The sequence below is a fragment of the Rana temporaria genome, chromosome 9 (assembly GCF_905171775.1).
Source record: "Rana temporaria chromosome 9, aRanTem1.1, whole genome shotgun sequence".
NCBI classification, from domain to species: domain Eukaryota; kingdom Metazoa; phylum Chordata; class Amphibia; order Anura; family Ranidae; genus Rana; species Rana temporaria.
Genome location: NC_053497.1, coordinates 18,759,422 through 18,772,608, shown reverse-complemented (window position 1 = coordinate 18,772,608; position 13,187 = coordinate 18,759,422). Strand labels below are relative to the sequence as shown.

Below are 13,187 nucleotides of genomic sequence, written 5' to 3'. Positions count from 1 at the left end.
CTCACTCCTTTAGCAGCGTTGTATATAAGAGGGGCAGTCTGTGGTTGTAACAGGGGTTAGTTGCTATTTAAGGATTTCCCCATCCTATTTCCAGTTGGTCTATACCAACTTTCCCTTCCCACCTGTTAGGTTACATAAGCATGGGCTGGAACTTGGAAGGGTGGTGAATGAAATAAGCCACTGTTTTCCATTAAGTAGCCACTTTTGGTATTCTAGCTGGCACACCTTGTATTCCCTTGAGTGGACACCCCCAGCTGTCCAGCTGACTCTAGGACGCATAAATGAAGGGCTTTAAAATGGGACTAAGGCATCTGACCAAGGGTGAGGAATTGACATGGAGAGGGGTGAGAGTTGAACTGGTGCTCTCACGCACCATGGTCCGACGTGCACCCCTGAACTCGGTGTTGGGTATGAGGGGGGGCAGTCTGACTCCATATGGTTGTGACAGGGGATAGTTCCTATTAAAGGTTTTCCCCACCTTGTTTCCTTGGTATTCCTGGTGGCTCTAGTACACAGAAACAAGGGGCTTTAAAAATCAGACTGTAGTATCTGACAAAGGGTAAGCAGTTTATTTCAAGTTTTCACCCACACCCCTTCTATTGGTTTGGAAAGGTTTACGTGCAATGGAGTGCTCCCTTTTTTAGAATATTCCCTGTTTTTCTTTCCATCATTTGGACTGTATTTTGGATGTCAGGTAAACTACTAAGTCTCTGTAGTGAACCATGTAAAATATATTATGGACTGTGCCAGGTTGTATTGAGGAAAGGTAGAGCTATCCCCTGGAAGTGGTAGCGGAAACTGTTGCTGTTGTGCCTGTGAAAGCGAGTTAAGTAGAGAAGTGGTTGTTCTAGGCCTTGGGTCATCCAAAACCAGGCAGACCATAAAGGCTGTCAAGATGGTGGTGTATATCCCAGCCATGAGGGGGCGATGGCCTTACCCTTGTGCTACAAGTTCTACAAGTAGGCCCCGTGGCATGAGAACTGGCTACAATCCACCGCCAGGTGGATCTATATGCTGCCAGAATGGGCTTTAACCCTTGCTGAAGCACTTGGCAAAAAAAAGGCATATTCGTTACTGTACATACAGCCAGGACATTATTACTTTGAAGGGGTTCAATTGGGCTTTACCAGGAGCCCTGAAATATGTTATGCAAATATGGACTTGAGCTAAGCAGTTGGTAATTTTCCTTATCCTTTCCCAAACCTTATTAATGGTCAATGAGTCCTCACACCACACTAATGAGCCAACAGGGAGAAGAGGCAGAGTGGTCAAGCCAAAACTACATTGGGGAAACTCCAGCTGGAAGACATGCATGTGCTATGACATGCTGGCATCTGTCCAGTGTTGAAATATCAGTTTTGGCTTGACTAAGTATAACACAAAAAAATAAAAACACGTCATTAGGTGATAAATAGTTCACCAGATCTCTGCTGAATGCAAGTTTCATTTATAGATCCAAATAGGTCTGCCATTAGAAACTGTTAATGTTGGCTATAGTTTGCTACTTACTCATTCAACAATTTTGTTCACATCTGTAGGAAAACCCATTTTTTGGATAGTATGACCATTTTAGCAGAGTTTTTATTGCTATCTACGTTCCTGTTCATGAGATATCCCCTCACTTCCTGTTCTGTTCGATGCCCATCAACAGGGCAGGAAGTGATGAAAGGCCTCTGCCTCATTTTATTGTCTATTCCCTCATGGGGATAAACAACAATAAAAAAGCAGCAATAATTACTCTTCGAATGGCATAATTAGAGCCATAGCAGGCCAGGTGGCTGCTGTGGGGTCCAATGGCAAGAAGGGGCCCAGTCCATGGCTCGGGGTATAAGAAGCAAAGTCTACTTTTTTGCACATTGGTCCAACTGCCTGAGCCAGACAAGCTCATCTCGTTTAGTACTGGCTAATCAAGGATGTGGCCTATGGGGAGCAACCCGAGTAGCACCTGTGGACTGCAAAGAGAATCATGCTTTACTACCAGTGAAAAGGAGTACAAATAGATCATCCACCTCTGACCACAAATCTTTAGAGGCTATAAACAGGGCTGCTTAATGGACCACCTGCCACACTGGAGGTGAACATACCTCCTGTGGCCTAAGGCAGGGGACTCCAAACTGCGACCTGAGGGCCAGATGTGGCCCTTTGCTAGCCTTTATGCGACCCTTGGGCCACTTTTCCTCCAACTGATATGAGACACTATTCCTTACACTGACACCAACAAGGGGGCACTATTTCTTCTACTGATACCAATGATTGGATACTATTCCTCCTACTAATAGGGGCCCTACTCCTCCAACTGACCACCAACCCTGAGGCTACATTTATTCTTACTGGTGCTGGGCCTGGGACATTTTCTGCACCCACTGGCCACAATCCGGCCCTTTCTACAGTCTGAAGGACAATAAAGTGTCCCTTTGTTTGAAAAGCTTGGAGACCCCTGGCCCAAGGCCAGTAAAATGGTGCCCCCCAAACCACATAAAATAAAATTTTGTAGACAAAAAATCCTAAATCACAAGGTAAAGTAAAAGGAGACATACCATACTGGTAAATTACTTAGTTAAAGGATTAAATGGGGGGATGTTCGGCTCATCCCTAATGTTCATTGTTGATTGCCATTGGTCCTCAACCTCCAACTATTTTAATGAAGTTCTCCTTTGGGGCATGGAGTGGGGGGGTTCTTTTGGCGATGCTGTGTACCAGTTTGATTGCTTGATAAGTGCTCTTCACAACTCCCTTTGTGAGTAAGATCATTATTTAAATGTATTTAATAAAATCTTTTGCACTAGGTCGGTGCGCCCTCCTTTTTCTTTTCTTTTTTAGTTGTATGAATTCCCATGATTCTGAGGAGGGCTACAAGATTATAGACCGTGCCTTGAAATTAGATCACGTTGCCCTTTAGCGGAAAACACCACAGCGCAGGAGAATTTTTCGTGTGCTATTGTTTTTGTAAAATAAGCCCCATCATTGATTTTAATTGAAGTAAAATAAGCCTTTTTATGGTGATATTGGCAGGAAAATAAGCCCCATATAATTAGTATTAGTGGGATAAAAGAATTCCTATATTATTAGTATCAGTGGGATAAAATAAGCCCCATATTACTAGTGTCAGTAGGATAAAGCAAGTCCCATATCGATGGTGACACTTTTATAAAATGGGACCCAAATCATTTGTCAATGGAAGCAAAATTAATTTAAATCAGTTTCAGTGGGTGCAAAATAAACTCAAATTGTTGGTGTCAGTTGGAGCAAATATAAGCTTTTTGATGTTCAGTGCTTACTTACCCAATGACAAGCACCCAGGTTGTTGCTCTGCCAAATACCATGCCAACATCACTGCAGTACCAGGTGCTGGAACCCAGAGCGGCCTGGCACCTGGCAACCTGCTGCGACTTTGCACAGCATTCACAGTGTCGCCTGCCTCCTCTCACTGCACAGATGGGGCACCCCCTTAGGTAATATTCTCACCTTGCCTTATGGCAAGTGGGCTCCTGACCACAATTTTTTTGTTGTTGGGCCCTCCGATTTTTACCCACTTCCCAACCCTGTTCTATGCAAAACTAAAAGAAAAAAGACACCTTACTTGGAAATTGGTCTTTTAATTTATGCCATGAGAGGAAAATCAAGTTGAGCACAAAGTACCCAGTGGTGCCGCAGGAGTACTACAAACATTGGAATGTATGCAGCTGGTGTAGCCATCAATGACACTTCCCAGACAGTCTACACATTCTGATTGTCCATAGAGACCTGCATCACAGCGTTAAAATATACATTACCTAAGTGCAGCAGCATGTCCTGAATTTCTACAAATTGAAATATGGAGAACAGTTTAAAATCGACGCTCATATTGAAGAATGTACTCTACTGCCTTATTCGATAAACAGTCCTCATTTTTACCTGCTAAATTCGTATGGATTTGCTTTATTTTTATAACCACATAAGAGCCACTGCCAATCAGAGTGGTTTAGTCTGATTTTTAATATGCAAGATATTATGAGAAAATAATGTGACGTCAGATTTCAATGAGTTAGTACAGACTTTTTCACCCTTTTTACCCCAGGGGAACCATTTAAAAAAGGTTCTAGTGTCAAGGAACCCCTGCTAAAACCAAGTTTTTGGGACTCAATGGAAAAAATGCCCCTTACTTTGGTGGCCAGCGGGAAGACTGGTCTTTTACAGAGGCAGTAAGAATACCATCTTTTCAGACAGCTAAAAATATCACTAATTTATTATTGGTGTTTAAGATTAAAAAATTGGTGTTGGCCCAGGAATGGTGCGGTAAGTTAGCCACAGCTCAGGCAACCCCTACAAACCTCTGGAGGAACTCTAGGATTCCATGGGAAACTAGACTGAGAATGGCTGCCCTAGTAGAATTATTTTAAAACACATTTGTTATAATACATCGTATGCATGCTGTGTGAAATTGTATATTCCGGACCGAAATGGGGAGATTTTATAGAGGGAAAATAGGTTTTCATTTGTAAACGAAATGAGCAAAAGATTCTACGTGGGCCTACCATTAACACAAAGGAAGGTTGCAAAAATCGCCCTGGTCAGAGACACATGAAGTTATGCCGAACAGATACAGAAGTGTGTATTGAGAAACAAAGAACTAGGCAGATGTGTAAGGGGGGGGGGGGGGGCTTGTGAATGGCTAGTAATGGCACAAGTCCCTGACCTACCACTTCTATAAAAACAGTCCTCTACTGGCTTAAGGCTTTAACCCTCTGCCATCTTGTGCCCGTGTTTCCCGCCATTAACCCTCATTACCCAAGCAAGAAATATCCACACAAGAGATAGAATTGCTGCACTTTACTGATGTTACTTTACGATGGCATTGCATTCGAATCATATAGACATTTGTCTAGACCGTCCCAGGATTTGATGGAAATCCTGGCGAATCAAAGCATTGTCCCAGAGTGGAGCCAGTGCCGGTAAAAGTTCAGGCACTTGGCTCCATTGACTTTCCTGGCATGAACGCACTGGCGCGGGCACCAGCGGGGCTTTTTTCAGCTGGCGCTGCTCACTTCTTCCTGCCAGAGGCAGTTCTTTAATTAGGCGGTCGCCTAATTACCCTGTGATCAATCAGGAATGTCAGTGCCAGAGGCTCTGCCTACCCCTGCTGGGACTCTGTGGCCCAGTGGCGGACTGACCAGTCAGGCACTGGGTCAATAGGGAACTTGACATGGAGAATCCGGTGGTAGCAGGTGCAGGGAGCCAGACAGCGAAGACCTCCAGGTGCAGGCAGGGTGACCACACCAAGGTCTAGGAGGTCACTGGGAAGGTGAGCAGTGAGGGTGGCAAGGACTGATAGCCCTGGAGGGAGAAGAGCTCCGAAGACTTCCTAGGACCGGAGGACAGGCTGACCAGGGATTTTGTTTAACCATGCCACTTAATCCCCTCCTACTGGTAAGCATTTGGTCACACCTACATATCGCTGCAGGTCGTCCCTTACCGGAAGTTCAAAAGTTGGGAGATATGCATACTTTCCAAGGTCACTTGACAGTATTTTGTCAATCACATATAGTGGACAATCTGCAGCAGTCACATGTAGAAGTAGCACACAGTACATTTTGGTAAGCCACCTTCCCTACTCAGTCTCTATCCTCCTGGGGTCATCAGTACTCACTCAGAGGGTCCTGGTTTGCGGCCACCCCATCATCCAATCAAGTCTACAATTTCATCCCGATTGACACTCTGAGCTTTGATGAAGGTATCCCCTGAAACGTGTTGGCTGGTGTAGCACCCTGATGGTTAGGCAGGGTTGCTAGTAAATTTACCTGCCAGTTATAGTTGGCTTGGATTTAATTGCTGCACTTCTCTCTTCTGTCACTAGATGGTCGGGTATCTGGTGACAATAGATAAGACAAGGGCATTGCAAGGACATATCAGGAATAGATGGGGTATGTCAGCCAATGGGTAGGAATCTTTTTGGGTCCCTTGGCCTGCTGGGAGAGCCTATTTATTTGGGTGTGGTCGGGTGATTGGGGTGTTGTGCCACCTGGACGGCTGTCTGAGTGGACGTGTGTTGTATTGCCCTGGGCTGCTAGGCCAGAGCCTGAGGCCTATCCCGGAACATCTAACTGCCAAGCTGTCTGAGGGCCTATCCAAAAGCAAGAGAGCAGTACAGGGTTGGGATTGCGGCTTGCAGTCCAACCAAAAGTGACGGTTCTGCCGCCTGGAGAACCTGTCATGGTCGAAGGTAGAGGGGAAGCTGTTGCCACTAAGGGACCATCCACCTTGTTATCAGGGACCACCGTGAGTACCTGAAGCAGGTACCAGAGCAGTATTCTCACCAACCGGGGACAGTGAAGAATTGGAAAACTTTGGCAGGTGTCAAGCCAGAGACCCAGCCAGCGGAGGTGACGCTTGCAGAGCATGCTTGTGTGCCAAGCTGCGGACCCAGCAGGGAAGTGACTGGGGTGACGCTTGAGAAAGATATTCAGTGAGACGGTCGGAAGAGCTCAGGAGATCGCGTGGCAGTGGATCAGAAAGTCTAGTGAGAAAGACTGGGAGCTCAGTGGAGTGATGATCTACAAGAAGTGATTGTAGCGTAAGTACAGACTGTTGCCATAGGAGATAGCGATCCTACATATACAGACGTGGTGTCCTGCTGGGTGCCTTGCAACTACTTAAGGGTGTCCTGGCCCTAAACCCTCTCTCCCACAGTTCTGTTCAAGAGAAAAAAATCTTTGCATTCAAGAAGTCTCTGGCGCCCATGAATCTACCTTTGCATTACACCCACCATGCCTTGTAACCCACGCTACACAGAAGGATGTCGACCTAACTCTGGAGGTTCTCATTAGACCAAAGGAGACCCGGGATCTTGCTGCACTTATATTTTATTTTTGTGATGAAAAAATGTTTTTTTTAGCTCTAAAACCGTTCCTGCGATGCTCCTCTTTTCCTACAGCTCCTGGATGGGACCTTTTAACATCTGTGAAAATAGGGCAATATAGTAGTTATGTTGTAAACTTCAGCCAAACAAGTTCCAGCTGTAATGTTTCCTATGTTATGAGAATAAAAAACTGACATGGCACTGTGGGATACCTTCATTGTAGAGGTATTGGAAGCAGTGCTAGCCATGCTGGAAAGGAAGATTGCAGGTTATGAGCTCATTTTACGGGCCATTTTTTTTTTTTACTTAATAGCTCTCCAAAGCACCTAAATTCCTGTCCTTTTTTTTATCAGTTATGCCGCGTACACACCATCACTTTATGTGATGGAAAAAAATGACGTTTTCAAAAACGTCACTTTAATTGACCGTGTGTGGGGGAAAACGTCATTTTATGTCTTGTAAAAAACGACCAAAAAAAATTCAAGCATGCTTAAATTTTATGTGTCGTTTTTCAAAAGTGCACTTTTTACTTCACAGAAATTGACCGTGTGTAGCAAAAAACGTCGTTTTCTAAGACGTTTTTTCATCCACGCATGCCCAGAAGCTACTTATGAAGCAAGCTTCAATGGTAAAACGTGGTGGAACGTAACCTCACTTTGCAAGAACATTGTGAGAAAAACGATGGTGTGTAGGCAACTTCGTCTTTGAAAATTGAAGTTTCAAAAACGTCATTTTTTACTTCACAGAAAGTGTCGTTTTTTTTCATCACATAAAGTGATGGTGTGTATGCGGCATTACAATCCATCACCAAAAAATATATAAACACTGCAAAAAAACAAAAAAGCACACAAAAAAATTGCAATTACTGCCTGCCTTTTACTTTTGCTCCAGTGCTTAGAAATTGGATGACTCTCTTTGACCTTAGGAACTTATCTGTGAAATTAGATATCGTCAAAGCTCTTGGCAAAGTATCCTACAAAAACAAAGATGGCCTAAGAATGGAAAATCTACGTCTCAACATGTCCTCACTAAAGAAGAATGACCATGAAATATACAGTATTAATTAAGCATTGTAATCATGGGATTCCTGCTACTAAAATACTTTGTTTTGGTTTGCATATATTATCTTAACCCATTCGTGCCTAATGCCGCGTACACACGACCGTTTTTAATGATATGGAAAAAAATGCAGTTTTTCTCGACGTGATTCCTCTCAAGCCTGCCTTGCATACACACGATCGTGATAAAAAATGCTTGAGCAAAACATGGTGACGTACAACACGTACGGCGGCACTATAAAGGGGAAGTTCAATTCGAATGGCGCCACCCTTTGGCTTTGATTATGCAAATTTCCCTTCTTATAACTTGCTCCTGAGCATGCGCATTTTTTTCCCCGTCGTTAAAGCCTACACACGACCATTTTTCACGATGAGAAAAACGATGACGTGAAAAACGTAGAGAAAAAATAGAGCAGGTTCTAAATTTTTAATGGCCATTTTTCTCATCATTTTTCTCATCTCATTAAAAACACACGATCGTTTTTTAATGACCAATTAAAAAAATGGCATTTTTCGCATCATGAAAAATGGTCGTGTGTACGCGGCATCAGAGTAAAACAAATCTCAATGCCTAAGCACAATTTTGTAACTTTGACATGTGTTAGTAAAACCGTACACAACATCACAACTACTTTGGTCAAGGTAGGTTATGCCTTGTTTTTTTCAGAACAATTTAGGCTTTCATTTGGTGGTAAATGTAAAGAAAAAAATGGAAAAAAAATTTATAAAAATATTTTAAAATGTAGCTATATTTCTTGGTACTACCAGAACCTTCCACCAAAGAACAACCCAAATAAAAATTTTGGGTCAGTTTTTCTTTCTCAATAAAACAAAATTAGGAGATTATCATTACTATTTACCACCACATAAAACATCCAAACTGTCCTAAAAAAAACACGGTATAATCCGCCTGGATACACTAAGTACCGTATTTTCCGCACCATAAGACGCACTCCCCCCCCCACCCCCAGAAACATGGGGAGAAATGTCTGCGTCTTATGGTGCTAATATATGACAGGCACTGCCCCCCTCCGCCGCTGGCACCGCCCCCTGCCATCGCCCCCTGCCACCGCTCGCATCGCCTCCTGCCGCTACCACTGGAAGAGAGGCAGGAGAGCGGGAGACAGATATCCAAAACCCTTGTGGGCGCCGTGCGATCTTCCCGCTGTGCTGGACACCACTGAGACACCACCTGAGACAGAAAACAGAGCATTTGGCCGCTCGGGCTGCTCTGTCTTCTGTTAGGGGGAAGGGATAACATCAGGTATGGCTGCGTTTGTGGCAATGGTCACTCTGCATTTTTTATGGCAATGGTCAGGCTGCATTTCATGGGCACTGGAAAATATTTTAGTACACCATTTGGTTTAGAATTTTTTTTCCCTTGTTTTCCTCCTCTAAAACCTCGATGCGTGTCTCACGATCAGGTGCGTTTTATGGAGCAAAAAATACAGTAGTTGCGATGAAATGTATAGTTTTACTAACACAGGCCTAAAGCCTCATACACACGATCGGATTTTCTGACGGGAATTGTGTGACGGCAGGCTGCTGACAAAAAATCTGATCGTTTGTACGCTCCATCTGACAATTGTTGTTGGATTTTCCGTAGACAAATGTTGGATGGCATGCTTTAAAATTTTTACGCCAACAATTGTGTGTTGTTGGATTTTCCGAGCGTGTCGGACAAAACTCCAAAGTACAAACACGCATGCTCGCAATCAATGCTCAACAAACACGACATTAGCATAAGGTGCCAAAGGGTGAAGCTAAAGAGCTGAAAAAAAACACGTAGTTTTGTATTTGTTGCCCGACAATTGTGTTTCGTTTGTATGCAAGACAAATTTCTGGCCAACGCCCTTCGGACTAAAGTCCTACGCTTTGTCTGCGTAAAATCCAGTTGGGTGTACCAGGCTTAAGTTGAAAAATTGGGCTTGGGCATTAAGGTTTGTTTTGACCCTGGTTATGAAGAGGTTAGGCATAATTACAATCAAGATTTTTTTTAAAAATGTGTTTTCTGTTTGCTTTGGTAAATGTCCCCCAGGGCAGTCACAAGAAGACATTTTCTTGGCAGTTCCTTGGCTATTATGTAGAAAATGGCCATTACTGTTCTTTAATATTTGGCTCACATTGACTTCAACTGGGTTCCGATTCGGCACCTGGACTTTAGTAATGTTTGCCGTACCCGCCTCAGACCTAGGTAGATTTTGGCTCATCCCCGCTGTCTTCGTATGACAACCTGCCTTTACTATAAAAGGTGGTTCCTCCTGCATGGGCCATGTGTTGGGTTTCTCATCATCATGCTCTACTGACTGATCTAGAGCTTCTCAGAAGTAGGATTCAAACCCACACCTTCACCATGACACTGGACATTATGCCTCGTACACACAACCAGTTTTCCTGTCAGAAAGCTTTTGGCCGGGAAAACTGGGCGTGTGTATGCTCCATGGCAGTTTTCCCGACAGGAAAACTGTCTGGAATCCCGGTGGGAAAAATGAGAACATGTTCTCTTTTTTCCTGCCGCGATTCCCGGCGGTCTTTTTCCCAGCAATTTTCCTACTGCGGTGGAGCATACACATGGCCGGCTTTCACGGCCAAAGCTCTCAAGGCAGTTTTCCTGCCGGAAAAAACGGCCATGTGTAGGGGGAAAAAGCTGCCGAGCCGGTTCTTGGCTTTCCCAGTGGTACAAAACCGATCGTGTGTACGAGGCATTACACTCCATTCTTTCTCTCCATTCACAGTAGAAATAAAAAATCCACCATCCAAACATTTTCCCTTTGACTTGTGTGGCCATGTGTATGTTTTGCAGAATTGTAGTACAATTTCCTGTGACTCTGGACAGCTGGGGAATCGCCATTATATACATAAGTATCTTTTTGCACATCAGTTAACATATGGTGCTACATCCCAACTATTTTATATCATAATAAAAACGAAGGATAAATGGAATACAGACTTTGAGAATTCTTCCAGCTTATAAAAAGAACAGGAGAAAATATAAATAGTCATTTTATGACAAATGTACCAACATGATCCATGCAAAGTAAAAACATATCTAAAAAAAATCATTTTGGGTCTACATATGAAAGAGATCTTAATAGTCCTACATATGAAAGAGATCAGCATTTTTTTTTTACATTGCATAGAATACACAAAAATAGAACATTTTCTGAAGAGAAACTCATTTGATTTGAGTTTTGGGCACCAATGTTTGGATCTTGAAAGGAGGTGCCTGCTGTGTATTTCTCATTCCCAACTCACGCTCTACGGCAGGGGTCTCCAAACTACAGCCCACAGCCACATCCAGCCCCCCTCAAGGTTTTATCTGCTCCACAGCTAAGGTCAGTGGTGTATCTTCAATGTGCACAAACTGAGGCTTCAGGTCAGCAGGCTACCTTTGGTCTCCACTTCTCCTCATCCCGACCAATGCCACCCCCATCACCCCACAGTCAGTTCCCCCTAGCTGCACCATTGCGCTGTCAGCATCTCTGCCATTTGCTAGAACTATTAACCATAACCAATGACATGCTTGCCCCAGGATTCACAGGAGATGGAACTTTATACAGTTTGGACCTGCTCCACTTTCCAGATCCCCCCCCCCCCGCCACTGCTACAGCAATGCTGTAATTATTACAGTCTCAAGGGGCTCTGATGGGGACTCTGATGTAGGAGGTGACTACTTAGCTGGAATCTAATGTAAGAGATGCTCTGATGGGGATACTGATGTAAAGATGGATGCCTATGGGGGTTTTGATGTAAGGGGGGGGGGGATTCCTAAGGTCGTCCCTGATGTATTGGTGGCTCTGATGGGGGCTGTGCTGTAAGGAGGGCTCTAGACCTTAATTTAACAGAGGACTCTGATAGGGGACCCTGATGTAAGGGGGGGGGGTGTCTAATGGGGCACCCTAATGGGGAGACGGTATTTGTGTAATTGACACACAGAGCATATATGACAAACCTATTTGTGATATTTGTAATAAAACAAAAGTAATAAACAATCATGGTGAAAAAAGAGACACAGACAGTGAAAATTGTAGTGTTTTCTCACATTAATGGACAGTGGAGAAATGTCTGCTTATGTTGATATGGCAAGTTGATATGTGTCCCTTAGATTGGTGGTCAGTGGTAGAAGGACCCCTAACTTTGGTTGACTTTGGCAGAATGTGGGAAAATGCTCCATATATTGGTGGTCAGTGAGAAGAATGTTCCTCACATTGGGGTCAGTGGGTCATTCTTTACATTGGTGGCCAGTGAGAAAAACGTCCCTTACATTGGTAGTCAGTGGGAAGAATGTTCCTTACATTGGAGGTCAGTGGGAAGAATGTTGCTTACATTGGTGATCAGTGGGAAGAATGCTCCTTACATTGGTGGTCAGTGGGAAGAATGTTCCTTACATTGGTGATCAGTGACAAGAATGCTCCTTACATTGGAGATCAGTGGAAAGAATTCTTCTTACATTGGTGGTCAGTGAAAAGAATACTTTATATATCAGGGGTCATTGGGATGAATGCCCCTTATATTAAAGGTCAGTGAGAAAATTCCCCCCCCCCCCTCCCTTTTACAGGTAGCAAAAAAGATCATTGGTGTCAGGAGTTTCATATCTAAAAGTCAGACATTGTTCAAGGAACCCCCAGCTACACCCAGAAGAACTTTAGTGTTGCTCAGAACTCTGGTAGAGCATAGTTGTCTAGCATGTACCAAAAACTAAATCACAATTTTAACAGTAATATTGACTAAGCAGTCTCTGCTTTCTGTTTTAGGTCTGACAAGTGTGCCTAAGAACATTCCAAAGGATACTATGCTCTTGGACCTCCAGAACAACAAGATTATGGAAATTAAGAAAGATGACTTGAAAGGACTTAGCAAACTTTATGTAAGGGAATATTTTATATATATATATTACTTGAACAGTAAAATGATTTTCACATCTTCACAGAATCTACTGTCCTGTAAATACTGTACATGAGCTTATAGGGGAAAAGAATATCGTATTGTTCTACATATCTGCCATTAGTAATCCTTACATGTGCCAAGTCATCATTGACAACATTGAAGCTGAACTCCAAGCAAACATCCTAATACACAGATGAAAATCAGAATGTATATGGAAGAAGGTTCATTTGCAGAAGGATTTGTGCTGAGATCAAGGGTCCATTTACACCACCACAGTGCGTTGTGCATGTGTGTATATGTGCTTTGCAATAGACCATTTAATTTCCTGCTGCTAATTTGCTCTTGGGGCACTTGGTCACATTTTCATTTTTCACACAATTCATTGTAATAATTCTGTCATTTTGAAC

The 13,187-nt window shown here is 43.4% G+C and overlaps 1 protein-coding gene across 1 annotated transcript in view; it reads left to right on the top strand.

Annotated features, from left to right (window-relative positions):
- Nucleotides 1-13,187, top strand: part of BGN (biglycan) — a 133,239-nt gene that overhangs the window by 86,809 nt on the left and 33,243 nt on the right. Inside the window, exon 3 of the mRNA XM_040322892.1 lies at nucleotides 12,648-12,760. Within this exon, the coding sequence (XP_040178826.1) occupies nucleotides 12,648-12,760 (113 nt within the window). The remainder of the gene's footprint in view (nucleotides 1-12,647; nucleotides 12,761-13,187) is intronic.